This window comes from Metopolophium dirhodum, chromosome 6, assembly GCF_019925205.1.
Source record: "Metopolophium dirhodum isolate CAU chromosome 6, ASM1992520v1, whole genome shotgun sequence".
Lineage (NCBI taxonomy): Eukaryota > Metazoa > Arthropoda > Insecta > Hemiptera > Aphididae > Metopolophium > Metopolophium dirhodum.
The window spans coordinates 19,430,494-19,451,469 of NC_083565.1; the positions used below are offsets into that span (position 1 = coordinate 19,430,494).

Here is a 20,976-nt window from a genome sequence, read left to right on the forward strand (position 1 = left end):
TTGCGGTAATTCGTCGGAAATTTCAAATTTTAACCATAATATGATATTATACACATATTATTATAACCTGTAATTACCAAAGATCAAAATACAAAATTTTATAAATTTAAATTAAATTTATACTTAGTAAATAACAGTTGAGTTAGTTGATTATGATAAAAAGTATTGCGTCAGACTATAGGTCATGACTTCATGAGTATCGTGACCTATACCTGCCACACGCGACTACGCGAGTAACATAATATACGCGACACGTCAATAATCGTCGATACAGTCACTAAGGCTTAATTAAAAAAAAAATAGAAATACATTTTTTACAACCAGGTGTTCTACACCTGCAATATTTCAAAATTAATAAATGAATCTAATCGAATATCATGATTAAAGTTATTAACGAGTCCGAGTATCCGGAATATCAGTATTTCACGAGTAACAAAACAATATTATACTAAATATTCAACACGACAACACCTACTAATATATTATAATAATATGAGAGTATAAAAATAGATTTTAAAATAATGACGATCACGAGAATGATAGCTGCAGAGCGAATGCTCGTTTAATTTTCGTACTAAAATTAACAATTATTCATTACGAATTCGATGGCAGTACGGCACTCTGATTCGATCCGTTTTTCGTTTGAAAACGAGCGCCGTACGCAACACGCGCACACTACGTTGAAATAATAATAATAAATAATAATAGTAATAACTACGCGTCGGAATAAAATAATTATTATCTGTCCGCGAGCGCGCGACGGTCGCGTCGTCGTCGACTCGCCGCTCCGGACGTTCTGTACTCTGTAGTCGCTGCCGATAGATGGCGTTTACCGCGCGACGGTGTATCGACGGCCGTCCGGCGCGAATCGCTATCGTCTGTATCGAGAACTTTCGTCGCAGTCGCCCCCCCCACCAGCCGCCGTTACGACTTTGGACGTCCGGCCGAACAGACCGAGAGGCCGGCCACCGTCTGCCGATCGACGGAGGCCGCCAAAGCAGCGATGACCAAAACGTGAATCTGTTGCCGGCCCCAGATAAAATTTTGCACATATATACCCTGACGACGAGTCGTACATTTGCATCAGTAGTGGTTACAACTTAACCATTACATATTCATATGATGAAGCAACTACATGATCTCTACTGATTAATCGTGTTGCGCCAATGGGAACTTCTCCAGAGGATCCCATTGGAATTCTGATGCCCCTCCAACTACTGATGCCAGTTTTTTAATTTTAATATTTAAATATTGTTCTAACTTATTACCGTGATATCGCTTAGCAGGAAAAAATTTAACTAGTTGAAGATTAAAATTTCATTTTTTCGACACAGTTTTTTCAAATACCAATCTGAATTGCCGACTACCGAGTAAAATGCGATGATTATCAAATCTCAATGTTTATAATTGTCCATGCTTGAAACGGAATTATTATGGATGGTCACTGCAATTATTATTATTATATACAATTAAATTTAAAACTGCAATACCTCGTACAACATTCGTTATATTGTTTTGAAATCCAATATCAATTACAGTTAAATTTTAAGTATTTTATTGCGATGTATTTAAAGACTAACTAGTAATTATAAATTATAATTTCCTCAAATATACTCGGACAATGACTTATTGTTGTTTGAGACGTACCTATATTAAATATTGCAGATGTAGTCTGTATAAGCAATATAATTGCTATAATATATCATTATAATAACTTTAACGTATCTATAGGTATAGAGTATAGACATTTATTATAATAATTTAGAATTTTACCAGTATATAAAATAAATATGATTCATTATATTTTGTACGAATAAATATTCTATATAGATTGGTCTTATATTATATTTATTTATTACGAGTTTGAATTTATATAATATCTAGATAAGACGTAATTCACTGTATACTAGCTGGTTGTATATATACTACTTACTATAGCGTATAAAATATTACTTAATTCATACTTCAAAATGTGTTATCAAATGAAATATTATGAGTTGGTAAATGTTTTTGTTTTGCATTAGAGGACGTCGCACCCGTATAATACGTTGTCTTCGTCTTACACACGTACGGCATACCAAAAACTGTTTTTTCGCGGGAAAGAACCGAGAAGGCTACATACATAACTAAGAAACGAAATTTTCACCACATAAAAAGAAGAACTTTGGCTGTGCATTATCGTTTTTATTTTTTCGATATCAGAACTTCCAAAAAAGTTATTTAAGTTTGAAAAAGTGAAAAACACAAATAATATTAAATTTTGAAACAATATGAACATTTTTCGTTTAAGTGATATAAAAAAATACAAGCGATATTTCACAGCCAAAGTTCTACTTTTTAAGAGGTGAACATTTTGTTTCTTAGTTATGGCTGTAGCTTTCTTGGTTCTATCCCGCCCAAAACAGTTTTTGTTACGTAGTACATTTGTAAGACGGGGACAACACATGCGGGTGTGACGTCCTGTTAATGGCGTGATAAATAAAATACAATATGGGCCGCTAGCAATAATATTATAATTTATAAAGCTTTCCTTTAAAATAATAAATTTAACGAATAAAATGTAAATCATCGGTATCACGGTCATATATCTTCTTTTTTTTTTTTATCTTTTTACGAATAAAATGTAATAATTTATCTATTGTGTTCATGTAGGTATATTCATTAACCATAAAATAAAAACGCTTAACATTGTCCAAGAATTGAAGTTTTAATAAGCACATTCAAGGATAAAATGTAAACATGGTCATCAAAAGTTATGAAGTATGACTGTGCTACCATATATTATATTACGAGTACTTAAATTCGCTAAATATATTATAATCACTGTTTTTTTTTAAAACTTTCCAACAGTCTTATTGTGAACTATTATGTGTAGGAATAGTACGAATTCGATGATCAGTATAATAGGTTCTCTTTATTTTTAAAAAAAATATACAATAGAAATGGCTGTGGTCTGTGCCACTATAATAAAACAAACAATAATAATCACAGCATCATTAAAATTATAGAAGGTACATACTACATAGGTCTATATGTATGTGTATATTATATACATACCTATATAATATAATTACATTGATTTAACAACGTGATAAGAAAATTACATACATAAGTACATAACGTGTACACGATGTATGACCTTAAAAAATATTTTCAAACATAAATAACTAAGTTTCATTGTGTTAAATATTTAAATAATTTGTAAACAAATTATGTATTGTTGGAATCCGATGATCATCGGTGCCCCACGACCCACGGTATAGATAAAATACAACATAATACAAATACCTTCTTGCATAACGCTATATACACTTCGAAAATCGCAATTGTTAGCGAACACTCTACATATACAATATACAACACACTACAAACGTTTCTACCGTAACAGATCATTGAAATTAGTTTGAAATTTGAATTAATTGTTGAATATCTCTATATTTGTGGGAATATATATATAAACTGTTATTTATTTTATTATAATATTGGGGCGTATTGGGTTATTTGGGTACAATGATGCATATACAATAATTGCACTACAATATATACCATTACTAATATTTACTATTTAGGTAAAAATATTATTACTTTTATTAGCTATTAGCTAAATAATATCTCAAAACGTGTAATTATGTGACCGTGTTATAAACATAGTAGATATTATAGTACCTATACATTATAATTGATTTAAAAATGAAGCTTACGTCAGACAGAGACCTAACAATTATTAAACGAAAGTTATACATAGGTATGATGAGGTCTATACGTCATGAGTATGGCGATATGTTTGATCGAATAAAATGCTCTTGAAAATGTTAATAATCATTTAAGTTTTAAGTACTTAGTTTTGACACATACAGATAAAACAGAATAAACACATTGTAATATTATACCTATTATGAAAACTGTTTATAAACTAGACAGTTGATACGATTAATATATATATTATGCATTATTCTACAATACATGAGCTATAATATATAAGGAATAAGGAAACTATAACTGAAATGGTAATAATAATTAATAAGTAATTATAAGCCAATTAAATCGTATATATCTATAACAATGGCTTATGTTATGGGTAATTCAGGAAGCCCATTGAATAAATTCTTTATAAAAAATATGGATTAAGATTTTTCGTCGCATTCAACTGGTTATAAATATGGGTCTCAGATTTTAATGATTTGAAAAACAATGAAATATATCTACTATAAAGAAAAGTTGTGATGTTTGCGTTGTGTGTTGTGAAGGAAACAATTTTTTATTTTGTAATTAAAAGTGACCGTAGAATTTTTCTTTTTAAATTACTTGAAACACTATTAAAAATGTATTTTAAATTAATGTTAAAACGTATTTAAATAAACGGTATTATAATTTTATTATGTAGCGGTATATTTTAAATTATTTTTATTGGATTTCAGATTTTTTAAAAATATATTCATTATGAGTAATAAAATATCAAAATAATACTTATGCCTCAAAAAAGTAAAAGTAAAATAAAAAATTCTTAATTTACTATTAAGGTAGGTAAGTACTTACTGTCTATACTGTTGTAAAATGTTATATATCATTATGACATTATACACTTATACACCTGGTTGTATGCTGTATAAGTATTTGTTAATTATCATAGTTTATAATTATTCATTAATATTAGAAGTTAGTACAATGATATTATACAATACAATAAATTAAAAATAATATACATATATACGGCAAAGTACAAACACAGTATAAAAAGCTATTTCTGATTCTTACTCATATATTATAATATTATAGAGCTAGTAGTTATAAATTCTAACATTCCGAGTACCTAAGTAACTTAATAAAAATCTACAATACCAATATTTACCATAGTACCAATTACTATGATACACGTCCATGTGGCCATGTGGGTAATATTATTATTTATTATACTATACGGCTATATGATAATATTTGTCTATAACAGTTTTCACTAATAAGCACTGCCAATAAAATAATAGATATACCTACTTTATATTTATTATTGTATTCAATTTACTATAGTTCCCGCTCATAGACTATGTTAACCGTATTATAATATGTACGCATTACGCTTTAAGCACTTAATGTAAGCGTTTTAATTAAATGATAATATTATATTGTCTGAGACCGTACGCGACCACTGAAAAATAAGAAAGACATTTTAGCTGCTTGCACACAATGATAATGGGATTAGTACTAGGGTGTGCGAGGGCAATGACGTTTTGTTTTTAATTTTACTCTCGCGTCTGGACATAATATCATACTAAGTATCTTTAAGATACTTAACAATTATAATATGTAATACTTACTAATAACAAAAAATTATTCGATATTGTGAAAAGCAGTTGAGACACTGTTAAATGTGCTGAATACGGCCTCGCGCTCCGAGAGCACCGCTGGTGTAATGGTATCATGCAAGATTCCCATTCTTGCGATCCGGGTTCGATTCCCGGGCGGTGCACTTTTTTTTTCATAAAGATTATTTCATCAAGCAAATTTATTTTGCACTAGTTTATTTAATATTCATCTATCCATGTGGCTGGCTAATACCAATAACGAAGACAAATAAAAATAAGGATGGAGATTAAAAAGGTTTCGTTATAATATTATTATTGTGTTGTAGTAATTGAAAATATTAACAAGTGTCATTCATAAAAAAATATATCATAGTCATAATAATAAATAAATAATAATATATTAATGTTATCAATATATAGGTGCTATCATGAATTAAGATATATCTTTATAAAGGTATAAATTAAGGTTTCTTTATTAAGGTACCTATATCAATTTGTGGGTGCTATAGTTACAGAAATGGGCACACCACTTACAATTCATTATATTGTATAATTACTGGTATATACTGCGGTTGAAAATGTAATCAGTTAACAGTTCCTAATTTTAAGTGACTAGGTAGTATAGGCACCAATAAAAATAAAAATAAATACACTATTGGTGTAGCGATCTCTCTATATAGTAGACGAATAAAATAGTAGGCAAAACGTAATTTTCCGTCATCAATCAATAATTCTAGTCTTTGGATATTATTATTACAATACACTATGATTCTCAAAATCTGAATTTGAATTCCTTTTAAAGACATCATACTCTAGAAATAATGTAAGTTTCAATAATTAAAACTGGTTTTTGTATATTTCTAATTTTATAAAATATTATTTTATTTGAATTTTTTGTTTTGTTCGGTTATTTGTCTACATAGCATTAAATTGTTTGCAATTTGGAAATTGGTATTAATATAGTTTAATATTAATTAATATAGTGCTATACAAATAGTTGTACTATATAGACGTCTATAGTATACTACAACTACAGTGGTTAGTATACTGTAGAGGGCCGTAGATCTGCAGAGCCATGGCCCTCTATACAGTACCGATTAGTAATTTCAGAGTTTGTATGGCTGTATCAATAATACTTATGTGTAAAATCTTCTATGCATTTATAGGTTATGTTAGTTTTAAACTAACGCATTACCTATACCTGCAGACATAATATGAAAATAATATATTACAATATAATATTATGTATGACGTATTGCGCCTATAAAACAAAATCTAACCTATTCGAAAGCCACGTTGACGACGTTATCTCGACGATTCCCCTGCTCCTTCGCCTCGTCAGTCCGGCCATTCGGTTCCACGACTGTATGCTCATTATTGCGCGCACTTCACGTGTTATAACTACGTGAGCTATTATAGCACCGACAACTACCGATCGCGACGGCGGACGCGGTTAAGACTTGTGCGCGCATAATATTATAACAAATTATATGACGTATTCGGCGAGGTTTATAGAGACCGCGTATATTGAGTGCTCGGTGTGTGTGTGTGTGTGTGTGTGTGTGTGTGTGTATGAAGTTTTAAATAAAACAATTTATCAGCGACGGAGACGGACGAACACGAGCGTTTTATTATATTATATAGGTACACAGCTCGTTTTCGTGTTTTGTTTTCCCGACGACGACGATGCTGTTTGTTTCCCGTTTAGTACACAACAATAGAGATAAGAACTTGCTCTTTTATCGAACTCCACGCGAGCACATATTATATACGCACACGCTAAAGATCGTTCAATGTATTAATATTATTAAGAGCATGTCAGCGCTCTGTTTGTTTTCTCTCACTGGCCCACGCGCAACATATAGACAAAACGCATTTACGCGGAATAATATTTTTGAGGGTATGACATATTGTCGTTTTGCCTAAATATTGTCTCAAAAACAATAATTGAAAGAATATTTAAACTTCCAATTTGTTTTATTTTGAAAGTCGAATACAATGTCAAATATTAATAAAATATAAAACCGATATGTCATATAGGTTCTCAGATTTATTATCCTCTACAATTTTTGAAAAAGGTGATTTTACTCTAAGATAACTCAAAATTCATAATTGATTTTAGTTTGAAAGAGTGTTCTATCTATGTTGCGCGTGGGTCTGTGAGAAAAAACAAATATTGTGCTGAAATTTTTGAAATTTTTGCATTTTGACGTTTTTGCTATATATACTTAATATATTATATGCATAGGTGTAACGTTTCACGTTATGGCGCGGTCACCCATCCGACAACTGTAGTAGAAGATAAGTGTTTTGCGACACCTGTTGCATGTGATTAGGCAAGTATATAGGGGGGTTCAAACCACCCCCACCCACCAATTTTTCGTTTGTGTACGTGCCTGCATATGACAGTTCTATTAATGCACTCCACGTCACATCATCATGCGCGCGGTTGTTGTAAATTATCAAAAGCTCGAAAACTTGCCGCAGTTCTCGGTCGTGAGTGTGGAGAGGTGTTGTAGTAGTGTGTGATAAACAGGGACCACTACAACATTATTCGTACTTACTAATAGTTAAAACTTATGATAGTTAGAATATACATAATAATAATATAAAATAACCGCGGCGTGTTACAATTCACTAACTGCCAAGCTATTATTATTTTATACACTACTTAGGGAATTAATATTGTTAATTAATGAACAATAATGAAATAAATGTATTCTGAGATTTAGATTTGAATGAACTAGAATTAGTGTACTGTGTAGTAATATTATTAATTATTATTAAATTTATTTATAATATGTGTGTATAATATTATAATTGCATAAAATATAAATGTTTATATAAAACGTAGGTGTTATATCTACTATATATAATCGCTATATTCATCGTGATGGTTCTTTTGATATCGATCAAGGTTATCATCCTTTTAAAGCAGTTAATTATATTTATTTTTGTTATAAGAACTATATTAATTTTCAGTTAAGTATTTGCAGTAGGGTATTCATATAACAAAGTCATTTAAATATTTCATAAAAGGTGTCTATACTTATACACACACTATTATCATTTATGAATCACACAATTAAGGAAAAGTCCTAGTGTTAATTATAATGTGCACTGTGCACATATTATTATATTTGTAGGAATCGTTTAATGTCATAATAGTTAAATAGTATTTTGTTTTACTAGGACTCAGGCAGACAATTTATACTTTATAGTATTAAAATGTATAATAGTGATCACATGCACAGTAATAATATTATTGTGAGGTAGGTATGGACAATTTTAAGGTGCATTTTTTTCCGCAAGGTTATATTCAATGCATTATTATGTTGTAATATGAAATTTGTTGTAAATTATAGGTATATGCTACCATGCACGAAAATGTCATATGTCATAATAATATTTAAACAATCATACAGTACTCGCAATATTGTTCGTTGCTAAAAAGTTTAATTTATAAAACGCAAATACGCAATACTAAATAGCGCAGGTAGGTAGGTACTATATATTTTTATAAATACAAATGACAATTAATGTTCAATAGTTATTATATTTTGAACCGTATATCATAGATACATTTACGTATCAAACTATATATATCGCAATTGTTCATCGGTAGTTGGGTGAAGGTTGGTGACAAAATAATTGTCCGTAGGTACTTATACCTACCTATATTCACGTGCATATTATTAATAATATAATATGGTATTGCGTAAAGTTGTATAATACGCTTTATACTGATGAGGATATTTATTATTATGTTTAGGTATGTCATAATACGTGTGTAGATATTAATCGAAATTGTAAAGTTTTTCCATCTATATAAACTATAAAGGTAAATACTCGTATCATACTGATTATATGCGTGATTCGTTATTTTAATCAATGGTCGCGTACGATAAGTTGGTAGGTATAATGAATATCTACGGCTATGATGAAAAAATTGTGAATACTTTCATAATACAATAAAGTTTGCGTATTATTCCGCGGGAAAAATTTGAAAACACAAACTAGGTAGACGCATACTATACTTCCTTAGACTTGTGTCAGCTAGATAAATAATAAATATTGGTACATTGTGTTCGTAGGAAAAATTTCAATTATACTTGAGGACCCGACTGCAGACCGGGGGTGGATGGACTGCAACTGCAGATAGTGCAGAACAATATACGAACATGGTTTTTGATATGAATGTGAAGGGGTTTAGCCCTTCCAAGCACCCCCTCCCCAATGCTCCTAAGAGTAGTTATACTAATTTTATATCACCTATAGGTATTAATAAACAGTATAATAAACACTAATATACAGTATATAGGCTCCTGAACAATAACACGTATACTCAATATACTGCACTACACAGTATACCTGTACATATATTATGTGTGATATATATAGGTAGCCAGGCAGGTACATAATATTAAAGCTGCAGAAGCATGCACTGCTCTTATATTATATTATTTATATATAGGTACAGTCAGACTGCAGCGGCCTTACCATATCGAGACCAGTGTCTTGAGTTCGTCCACGTTGAGGTTTTCCAGCGACTGTAGTTTATCGTCGCCGTCCGTCGTCTGTTCCTCGGGTCCGATTTCGCTCTCCTGCGACGAACTACTCATCGCGTGACGTCGCTTACGGACGATGACAATATTACAATATTATACACGAAGGAAAATTATCGCGCAGCCTTTTTCGCGCGCGGTTATAACTAAAACGAATTATTAATATTCCAACACGATGTATATACGCGGGCACACAATAATGTAGGTACGCGTTATTTTACAATTATATACGCTGTTATGAAAAAGCTATATATACTTATGCGCATGTATAATATTATTATAATGTTGCAGTGATATTGTATACGATATTATTATAATAATATTATTATGAGAGAAAAATCGACGGACGACGTGGGCCACGCGGCGCGCAGTAATCGGCGGCAGGCGACGGCGCGAATTGCGACAAACGGCGGCGGCGGCGGCGGCGCTCGTCGGTGAGTGAAAGCTCGCGCCCGTATAACGTTATAATATGTATATAATATACGCGTTCTATGTGTACGCGAGTGTATAATTCAACATTATAACAGTGTCGTGCGTACATAATAATATGTATATATATATATTATATTATATATAAAGTAGCAGCGATCGCGATGTCTGCACGTTAAAAATTTTTTTTTACACATAATACATATTATATACATATATAATATTATTAATATATTATGCACGCGCGTGCGAGGTCTGCGGGGGACAAGTGACCAGTTTATCCGAATCGTATTCCCCCCACCCGCCGCCAACCGGCTGACAGACAGACCGACCGAATAATAATAATAATAATAATAATAATAATAATAGGTACGATGTTATGATAAACGGTATTTAATTCGACTTCCATCACGACCGTTTGAGCTGCAGCGCATAATATACAATATTACATAGGTGCCCGGCCATAGGTATATATTAAATGTATATAACAGTGAAGTTTTGTATATGCGCGCGCCGCGAAGAAAGCAGCTATGAGAGCCATCGGGGCTATAACGAATATATAATATTATATATAATGTATATGGTATGTATTTACGTGCCGCTGCCACAGCTATATAATATTATTATATACAGAAACTGCAGACGGAGAAAGGTCTTACGCGTTATGTAGGTATATGTATATATGTACAGATATAATGTATATGTGCATTTTACCTGGCACAACGAACGTAATAACGTATACTATTATTATTATATATATATATATGACATGATAGGTATGTGCGTAAAACAGTAGTAACTAATAATATTGTGAACACGTTAAAAATTCCCACTGGACTATATGTAGATATACATATGTATAATATATAGCAAATTATATTATGATTGCATTCCTGCGCGGCGACCTAGAAGACTGCAGATTTCTCTGTTCAAGTCTCCTTCAGATAGGTGCGCGCGCGAGTCGAAAATTCGACCTTCGGATTGTTTTTCATATGTCATCACGCTCATCATCAAGGATAAACGTCTGAAGAAAAAAATAACCATTTGCTTATCATAGTTTATTATAATCCAACGTTTTATACTGGAAGACTAATTCTATTATTATGGTAATTAAAAAAATCGCATTATTTAACCTACAGTATACTATATAATAACCAAATGTGAGTCACTATCTATTATATGAAATTCGTTAGTCACATATATATATTATATTACATGTACCTATATTATATATAGATATTACAATATTACACATGGCACTTAGATCAAAATAATAATATTAATGTAATCAAATTATAATATAATAGTCTTCCTGACTTCCTATTATAGTGTATTGTGGAGCGCATATTCAGGAAAAAAAACTTAAAAGTTTAAACTGTTATACGACGGTTAGGCGTATTGCCTAAAACAGTGTGGGGCAAGTATGGGCCGTAACCTACCTATGAATGATGACGACACACGTTACATGCGTATGCGACTCATATTAATGAGTAATAACTATAATAAGTATATATATTTAATTACTATTTGTTAAATACATTTTCATATTGTGCCACTAACACAAAATATTACAGATTCGCAATTACTAATTATAGTAATTACATAGATAATGTTTACGATTGTCATTTGTCGATAATGTGATCAATTATAAAAAAGTATTAAAAGCTATATTATAAGCATTTAATTAAAATATCATAATACATTATTATTTATAGTAGTAATAATTAGTCTTTTTATTAAATTCCGAGCGGAGCGATATTATTATTATAATAATGATTTGTGTTTAAACATTAAACTATTTAAAGTCATTTTTATATTCGAAAAAATGCTTCAAACTTCAAAATTGAGGGTGATTTTTAATAGCAAAATGGATGTAGTTTGTACTTTGGGTGGTTATGGTAGGGGGAGTCAACAATTCTTAATACTAAAAACAAAGTGGAATTCGCTTTTCTGTATAGATACCTAGTAGGTTTCAAGTGTATACCTCGTCAGTCGTCATTGAGTAAGGTCACTGTAATAGTGTAATGGATGTGTTAAAATTTGAATACAATGATAAATCGTTGCTATACCATTATACCAATAGTGCTAAAGCTAAGGTATGAAAAACAATTCTGACGGTGTATGGTGTATCAGCTTCCATATCTAAGCATATTTTATAATGTATGTTTTTATTACCTAGATACTATCAGCTAAAAGTATACAGTATGTTTAACTAATTTTTGACATGAATATGCATATATTATATTATATTATAAAATATCCTTGTTATAATACTTAGAAGTGAATATAGTATATACCGATTACCGTCTAACGTAGAAGGCAGTACAATGTGAATAGGTTTGTGGTAAAATTAGTCTAAAAATCTATAAATACTTTGAAAAATTCATTATGTATAGACAGTTTTTTAAATAATAATATACGCAGGTAACGAGTAATGACTAATGATAATAGTGAAAAATGTCAAGTCCCTACAATTTACAATTAATATTTTTGAATATTATAAAATAATCACTAAGTAGTCATTTGAGAAAAAAAAAAACATAATTTTTGTCTAGTTGTCCATTTCTGTCATAAACTGTCTACATACAATGTCACAATGATAATCTACATTATGGTGACGACTAACGTGTATAAATTCGTATCCACATTGTAATTTCTGACATAATATAGGTTTATTGGTATGTAGGTTTAATATTATATAGTATTATAACAGTACGTCAGTACCTATATAAAAACAAGGAAGTGGTTTGCTTTGAATATTATACGAATACTCATTATTTCTATATGCCTATATGTAGGTACTTGCCACTTGGTACATAGTAGAAAAATAGCAGAAATACAGTTTTGAAAAATATTTAGTGTTAATATTTATATTTATAATGTTCAAACAAAATATAAAAGAAATAATATAGCGACATTAGATATTGAGTAATAACTAATAATACCTACAATATTATGATTGTTTTAAATGGCTATTTATCGATCTATGGTACCTTAAGTATATACTAGCCACTATAGGCCACTATAAGGTATTATAATATCGAATAAACTATACGAATATAGAAGTAAGGGTTATATAGGCTTTTAGGGGTCTCGTTACTGTCGTACATTTTAGCTCAAAAGACATTTTTTATAAAACTAAAGTTAGGTAGTTTACGGTGTCCGATGATTTTGTTTTGAATCTGAAAAAAAATTTAAACTTGATAGCAATTGTTTAGGAATAGATTTGTAAAAATGAAATCTTATACTATTGTGAACTGCAATTGAAAATGTTAAATTAAGAAGTAAATGTCGTCAATACAGACAATACAATATGAAATTAATGTCGGGAGATCATAAGATTAGGTTGAAATAACGTAAAAAAGTCTCTCCCTCCCATGAGTCCTCGGTAGTATAGTGGTAAGTATCCCCGCCTGTCACGCGGGAGACCGGGGTTCGATTCCCCGCCGGGGAGGACAATTTTTTGCGTTTTTTTTCAATCACGTAAAATATAAAAAAAATTATAATTCGATTATAATTTTACTATTGATTACATTCGATTTAAAGAATGGTGTTTAGCTTAGAATTTTACCTCCGTGTACGTTTTCAATTGCATGTAAATACTAATTATTTTTTTATTAAGTGTTTAAAAAAATTGAGACGTCTGAGTTGCGGTGAAATCGATTGTTGTCACGAATTACGGCTGTCATGAATATATCAATCGTTATAAATATTTTTTTGTACATACATAAGTCAACTTAATGACCTAAAAATCTTGACACAATACATCGAAAAAAATGCATAAAATTTAATTTTATAATACGTTCAAAAATGATCTATAAACTGACTGACGTTAAAATGTTTTATTTTATTTAAAAAAGAGTTAAAATGCATCATACCTTCAAATAATGATTTTAAAAAATGACGTTTATCACTATTTATTAATTTGAGGTCCGTTACGCTGAACGTAAAAAGCCTATTTAAACGATTATAATCAAAACAAATATAGGTATTTATGGAAAAGTATTATGCTTCCCGCTTAATATGAAAAATGCGAATGCAAATTCGAAACTAAAAATTGTGGAATGGAGCAGACTCACCAACGAATTTAATGACGAAAAAAAAAACACTAAAATTGTATAAAACTAGGTACCTACCTATAATATTATAGGTACCATAGACCTATAAACTAATGGGCAGCGCTTCCCACACCACCTTATTCTCGAATTTTGTTGCATTTGTCATAAAACAGATCTCGATCAATTCATATTTGATTGATGTTTGTATAAATTTACAAATACTTAAGTCTTAAATTTTAATCATAATATTATTATGCCTATAATTCTAACACACGAGGTTGTATCATTGTTATATTCTGTGGTTGTATCGGTACGTCTGGCGACGCCTGTCTAACTCCGTCAGACTAAGGACCGTCGAATGTCGCTGCTAGATAGCGCATGACTTATCGTTTTCGGTGTTTTACCTCTGACCAAAACGCGTTTAAATGTCATGAAATCGACCGATGTTAACATGGCCTTCGGTAGCTCAGTTGGTAGAGCGGTGGACTGTAGCTGGTATAAAACAACAGACATCCATAGGTCGCTGGTTCAAATCCGGCCCGAAGGAACGAAATTTTTTGCATTTTTTTGCGACTATTTTTTTTCAGCAATCTCTTATTCCATTTAATCGGAAATTTTATGATCAGAATTTATATTTTCCACATCCGTTTTTTCGTTTATCAATAAGTATAGTCATTGCATATTAAATGCAATATAATACCAATACAATGTAGATAATAGATATTGTATAGATTGGCTATAAAATGTATTATGCTTTACATTCTTTTTTTTTTTTTTAAAGTACCTACTTAAATATTTTGATTAGTGAATGAATCATAATTTTGTGGGTCCTTGTGACACTACTACAAACATATTTCCAAAAACCTCAACACTTTTTTAGATTATAAATGTTCATATAGAAAATAATCTTATTAAATTATATTTATAATTATTAAACAACAGTGGCGTTTTTGAGAATTTTTAATGGTGAGGGGGGGGGGGGGGGTGGTTGGATAGTTTCTAGGAACATAATATATATAGTGGGCTATCGGTGCACTTAAAAATAAGCTCGTAAAAAAACGGCAAATTTTAAGTGAAAACGTCCGAACTTACAAATCACAAAGTTATACTTAAAAATACACTTACAAATGACTTAATAATTATTGAATAAAATTATATTATAATAATGTTAAATTGTATAGACATATATTATGAGGCTTAATATAATAATATATTATATGTATATTATTTAAGCCAATTAGTTAAGGAACATTTTTCTGTAATCTGACAAGATGATAAGTATACTGAAAATGAGAATACTATTTAAATGCTTGTAGTGCTGAAAGTTGAAACACCTTAGACAAATTACTATTTAGTTTTATCGGACAAAATGTTTTAAAGGGTATATGGCAGTGGACATAGACCAGTAACCCAAAGATCGGTATTAACTAATTAAAAAGTTAATTTTTTCAAACTTTTTAACTTAACTAGTTAGTTAATTATACAATTAACTTTAGAACTTAACTAGTTTAATTTACCGTCAAAATAACTTAGCTTTTATCAGTTGACTTAAAAATAATTTATCAAGTTAAAGTTTAAATTGTTTTTAACATTTTTGGTTTTAATGGTTTTATACATTAATTACACTAAACAATTTTATACACAAATACACTGTTTTAATAAAAAATAATCTAATAAGACTATTTATGATTATATTATGATTTCTTTTAAGTTTCTTGATAAAATAATATTATTGTATAATATAGATAGGCATAAATAGGTATTTATTATATAGTGATTAGAGTGATTTAGGCTATTATATGCTTTTGTATTGAATTATACCTAATATAATTTATATTGTATTTTATTATTGAGATTATTTTCTTTTATGACCTAAGTGATTCCAATATGCGATATTATTTTAAATTAAAATTTCAGTTTTATAAAAGTTTTACCCGTCAATGTTTTTTTTTATAAATTATAAGCATAATATAAAATTATAAATTGTATTGTTTTCATATTGTTATAGGTTTTATGCCTTTCGGTATAAAAAAATTAATGTTTTTTAAATAAATCATTAGATATTGTGTATATTTACTAATCGTAGGTAATACGCTCCATAGTGTACATTATGATAAGAGTTCAATACAATTAGTTATTATAATTTAAAAGATTAGAAAGAACATAATCACACTTTATGTGAACCACCAACCACGTATTAATTTACCATAAAAGTAGATACATTTACTGATAACATATTTTTATTTGTCCGTATTGATATTAAACTTGGCGAGTTAAATTTATTAGGTATTTGTTACTTGTTAATTAGGTTAACTATTGACTTCCAACTGAACGATCTCGTGTTCACTTAATTTAACTTAACTCGGGTTAAATATTTTCATTGTAACTTTCGCCCACCTCCGCAGTTACCTACCGATAACATTCCTTAAATAAATCCACAATAATTTATTTGTTTGTGCGTTATATTGTTTTGGCATTATTTACAATATTATATAATAAGACGTATAATAATTAAAAATAGTATGTCGTGTCTCGTATTATATTAGGTATAAGTAGATAATATATTATATTATAACCATAGATATATTAACTATGTCTATGATTATAACCATCCCCGAATATTTCAAATTGAAATTCGAGAGACTAACATCATTGACTGTGAAATACTGCGAGTTGCAGACTGAAGTGCATTACGATTATCGACCATAGAATTCGTTGTTATTACTACTGTGATGTTTATTTAGTGCGTAGGTCGAGACCGGATCCTGCAGTGTCTTGGACTTTATTAGTATAATATAATTGGACAGTGGACACTACAGTGGTTTCAGGTTTTTAGCGTGTTAATTATAATTTTATTGCGTGTTATTTTATTTCTTTAGAAATATTATAATTGTATTAGTGTAAAACTATCGATTGAACCTATTTTTCTAGATGACAAGTGCGTATGTGAATTTTGAGATCCAACGCTGGTCGCTACGAAAAATGAAACAACAACGCTATTAATTGTAGTTTGTACGACAAATACAAACAAAAACAAAGAACCTTTTTATGTCGACGGTGGGCTCGCCTACTTGATCGTGGTTATATTTTAGATTTAGCATATCACTGTAGTTGTAGAATATAGGTACCGACGATTTTTATGTCTTTTTATAAACACTATAACAATAATATAATTCCTTTTTTAGACAGTTTTAATTATAGATACCTTTATATAGTGATATAGTATCCTTGAGAGTCGTATTTTCAGAGAACATTATTTTCAGTTTCAAAGCTGTGCGCATATTATGATATTAGCGTCTGTTCGTGTTTTTCATTCTAAATATTCTAATGTTAGGAAGTACACAACTACACAAGCCATTAGTTTCGTTGACAGCTCATTGACAAAATTATTTTCAGCGAGCGAGTGCAATGTTGCATGCAGGGTACCTATACATAATTATATTATATTAAATATAGGTACAATATTATTAATTATTATACGCGAATAATTTCGAAATAAAAAAAATATAGGTACATTACTATAATATTATTTACACAATTCATTTTGTACAATATGTAATACCGATACGTACGTCCTACCTATTTTTGTTACGTACCTAAATATAGTAATATAGTAATCTACAGTCATCGGTTTATCGTGCAGGAGTCGTGTACCTAGCTACCTACAATAAACGCCTGGAATTATGTAGTGGGTATATACACTCGTCTGAATTACCTACTCCGAAACTTGACTTAGTTTAATTAATGGTCAATGTCAATAAAAACAATGAACACTGAACACATATAAGTGAATGGTCGACAAACAATATGTTTGACTCAAAAAGATAATTAATTTTTTTTCCACCCTTAGAGCACAATTTTTGAATTTCTTAAATAATAACCATGATATTGCAAATGCTTTTATTTCCTTATTGTTTCCCACTAACTGTAGTGTTAGACTCAATAATATTATACATATTTTGTATCTACTTTTAAATCGAGGAATACATTTTATTTGTTTATTTTTATTCAATCGTATTAATGTTTTACACTAGCGTGATTAAACAAACAAAAAATAGTAAATTAATTATTCTTAAATAGATATGTATCAACATAATTTTAACTTGGTGTATTTTTAGTTTTAAATTATCACATTGGATACTTTGACTACTGACTAGTAAAGGTATTATAAGTTTATATATTATTATTTAACTTAAAAAAAAATTAACATTTTAACTATAGTTAAATGACCACCTTTGTAATAATTACACAAATCGTAGCTAGTTACGGCAGAACAGTTCATACACATAGTTTTGAAATTGTAAAAATGTCGATTCGTGTGCATCTGACGTGAACCTTGGGATGTCAATTTCCTATAAGTTGACAGTTTTTTTTCAACAGTTATTACACGCACGGTTTACGCAAACCGTCGAAACCAAAAATAATACAAATACCTATTATGCAACAACTACCTATGTTTTGTATAATATCATGCGGTCTCTTATTGTTGTCGTTCGTCGTTGGTAAATATAATGAAACATTGATGTAAGTCCCTACTGCAGTGTCTGCAGTACTGCATATTTGCATATATATATAGATATACCAGCCGTAAGCCTTATACAATGGATTTGCAACAGTCAATTAAGTATGGAGATAATGTGATTATAGACAAATGTCGAGCCGAGCCGAAAAAAACGTTGATGATAAAACTATGTTTCCATTATTATTTATCGCACACAATAATTGAATAATGTATTATAATAAAATATATTCTGATAAGTGCAACATGATATTATATAGGTAGGACACAGGCGAGTTACCTATATATTAAAAGAGTTTTTTTTATTTCTATCGCACACGCCTTCAATTAAACTATTAGAATGGCAAAAATATTGTTGTAATAATTTGCTCTACGAATAAAAAAACTTAATCACTACGTTCGATCATGCGGGTGTATGTTTAACGTGGATCTTTATGCAGTTAGTTAATTTAATTATACCCAATACGCCTACAAGGGCTAGCGGAATTCGAATACGTTTCGCGTACATTTTTTGAAATAAAATAATATTACAACGAATTCGAATCATTAATATTTATACGTTTCCACGCTGTTCATCACGATTCGATCATCTTGAAGCTTTTCACAATAAATTTACATAATAATATCATTATTCACTTTGAACCATCGTGCTATACCTACACGGATACACGTGATTTATGAACATAATTATTGCGGTATCCATCCAATGCCTTACTCATAATATAATACGTTTTATTAACATTTTAATAAATATGTCGTAATTAAATTATCAAAGGGATAAGGGACTTGGGCCTATAAAGGTTAGGTTGGTGCATGAATTCGCTCGCAACTCTAATAATCGATTTGCGTATTATATAGATACAAGAGTAATGGGTGTGATAACAACAACGATAGACGACAGTATCAATATCATTATATTATAATATTTTTTTATCTAGTGACACGTAGACAGTAGATACTATACCGCAGTGTTAAGAAAAGCGAACGCGTGTACCTATATAGGGATTTACTCTTTTATCGATCGATCGTTGCATCATTGGAAACGTATTTTTTTTTTTTTAAATATTATTTTTTTTTCGAGCGCATAGCTGCGGTGGTCTTGACACGCGGGTCGTGAGTCTATTCATCGACGAAAACAACGTAGGTACCTCTATACAGACATATTCATAATAAATATACATATTACAATATAATATATTACGATCTCTCGATTCACGGCAGTACCCTACGACAGTATAGTTATAAGTTATAACTAATGATAATAACGCGAGCATGAGCAGCATAATGTAATAATAATAATAATAATAATAATAATAATAATATAAATAAATACGACGTGTCATACATTGTTTGCACACAAACACACAGTGCAGTTCAGCGGTTGCCGGACGATTTATGATCCAGAGCTATATTATTGTATAATGACGTATTATATAGGCGTATATATAGCATATTATAATATTACAATATTACAATATAAATATCATACCGAATCAATATAGCCTCGCGGGGAGCTCGTGATAGCTGGAGTACTTAATATTATTGAATACGTTGCACGCGTCCTATATAGTGTATATTATGATACGATGATGGTATAATGCAATGTAATAACTTTCGGCGTCGGCCTCGAGGAAAAAAGTTCCCTTTTGTCGTGGGTAGGGGGGGGGACCCGCCGATCACCGTTTCAATGTCAGCGGTTTTCGTGTGCGAGATTTGATTTTAAATGTTGTAGATAAATTGTGCATAATAATATTACAACGATATTACTGATATATTATAATTCGCATATAGTAGGCACCAGACATGTACCAGTCCATGCACATCATGGTATTCGTTTTGAAAAGTTTCGTATAAGTATCTATTATAATAAAATAACAAATTAATAATTAATAGATACCAATATAAAGTCAAATATCGATATTCGATTTGCAAATGTATTATCAACAACATCAAGATTCAATCAACTATAGGTAAATACTTCTTTATATTAGACACAATTGTTTATGTTATACTTAAAATGTTATCGTTATTCGGCTATACCTATATAATAAATATTTTGATCGAGTTCCGAATGCCCTAGTAAAAATACACATAGTATAGACTTG

The 20,976-nt window shown here is 30.2% G+C and overlaps 1 protein-coding gene and 3 non-coding genes across 6 annotated transcripts in view; 3 read left to right on the plus strand and 1 right to left on the minus strand.

Annotated features, from left to right (window-relative positions):
- Window positions 1–20,976, minus strand: part of LOC132947945 (NAD kinase-like) — a 60,377-nt gene that overhangs the window by 25,483 nt on the left and 13,918 nt on the right. The window contains exon 1 of one of the 3 annotated variants that reach the window (XM_061018204.1): window positions 9,801–10,219. The exons of 1 other annotated variant lie outside the window; for it this stretch is intronic. In XM_061018204.1, the coding sequence (XP_060874187.1) occupies window positions 9,801–9,922 (122 nt within the window). In that variant the 5' untranslated portion in view covers window positions 9,923–10,219. Of the gene's footprint in view, window positions 1–6,580; window positions 6,739–9,800; window positions 10,220–20,976 lie in introns of those variants that run through there. One more of the 3 variants, XM_061018205.1, reaches the window with a different exon arrangement.
- On the plus strand, window positions 5,394–5,464 carry Trnag-ccc (transfer RNA glycine (anticodon CCC)). Its single transcript has one exon. It is a non-coding gene; the product is annotated as a tRNA-Gly (tRNA).
- Trnad-guc (transfer RNA aspartic acid (anticodon GUC)) lies at window positions 13,677–13,748 on the plus strand. The gene has a single exon. It is a non-coding gene; the product is annotated as a tRNA-Asp (tRNA).
- On the plus strand, window positions 14,808–14,899 carry Trnay-gua (transfer RNA tyrosine (anticodon GUA)). The gene is given in 2 exon segments: window positions 14,808–14,844; window positions 14,864–14,899. It is a non-coding gene; the product is annotated as a tRNA-Tyr (tRNA).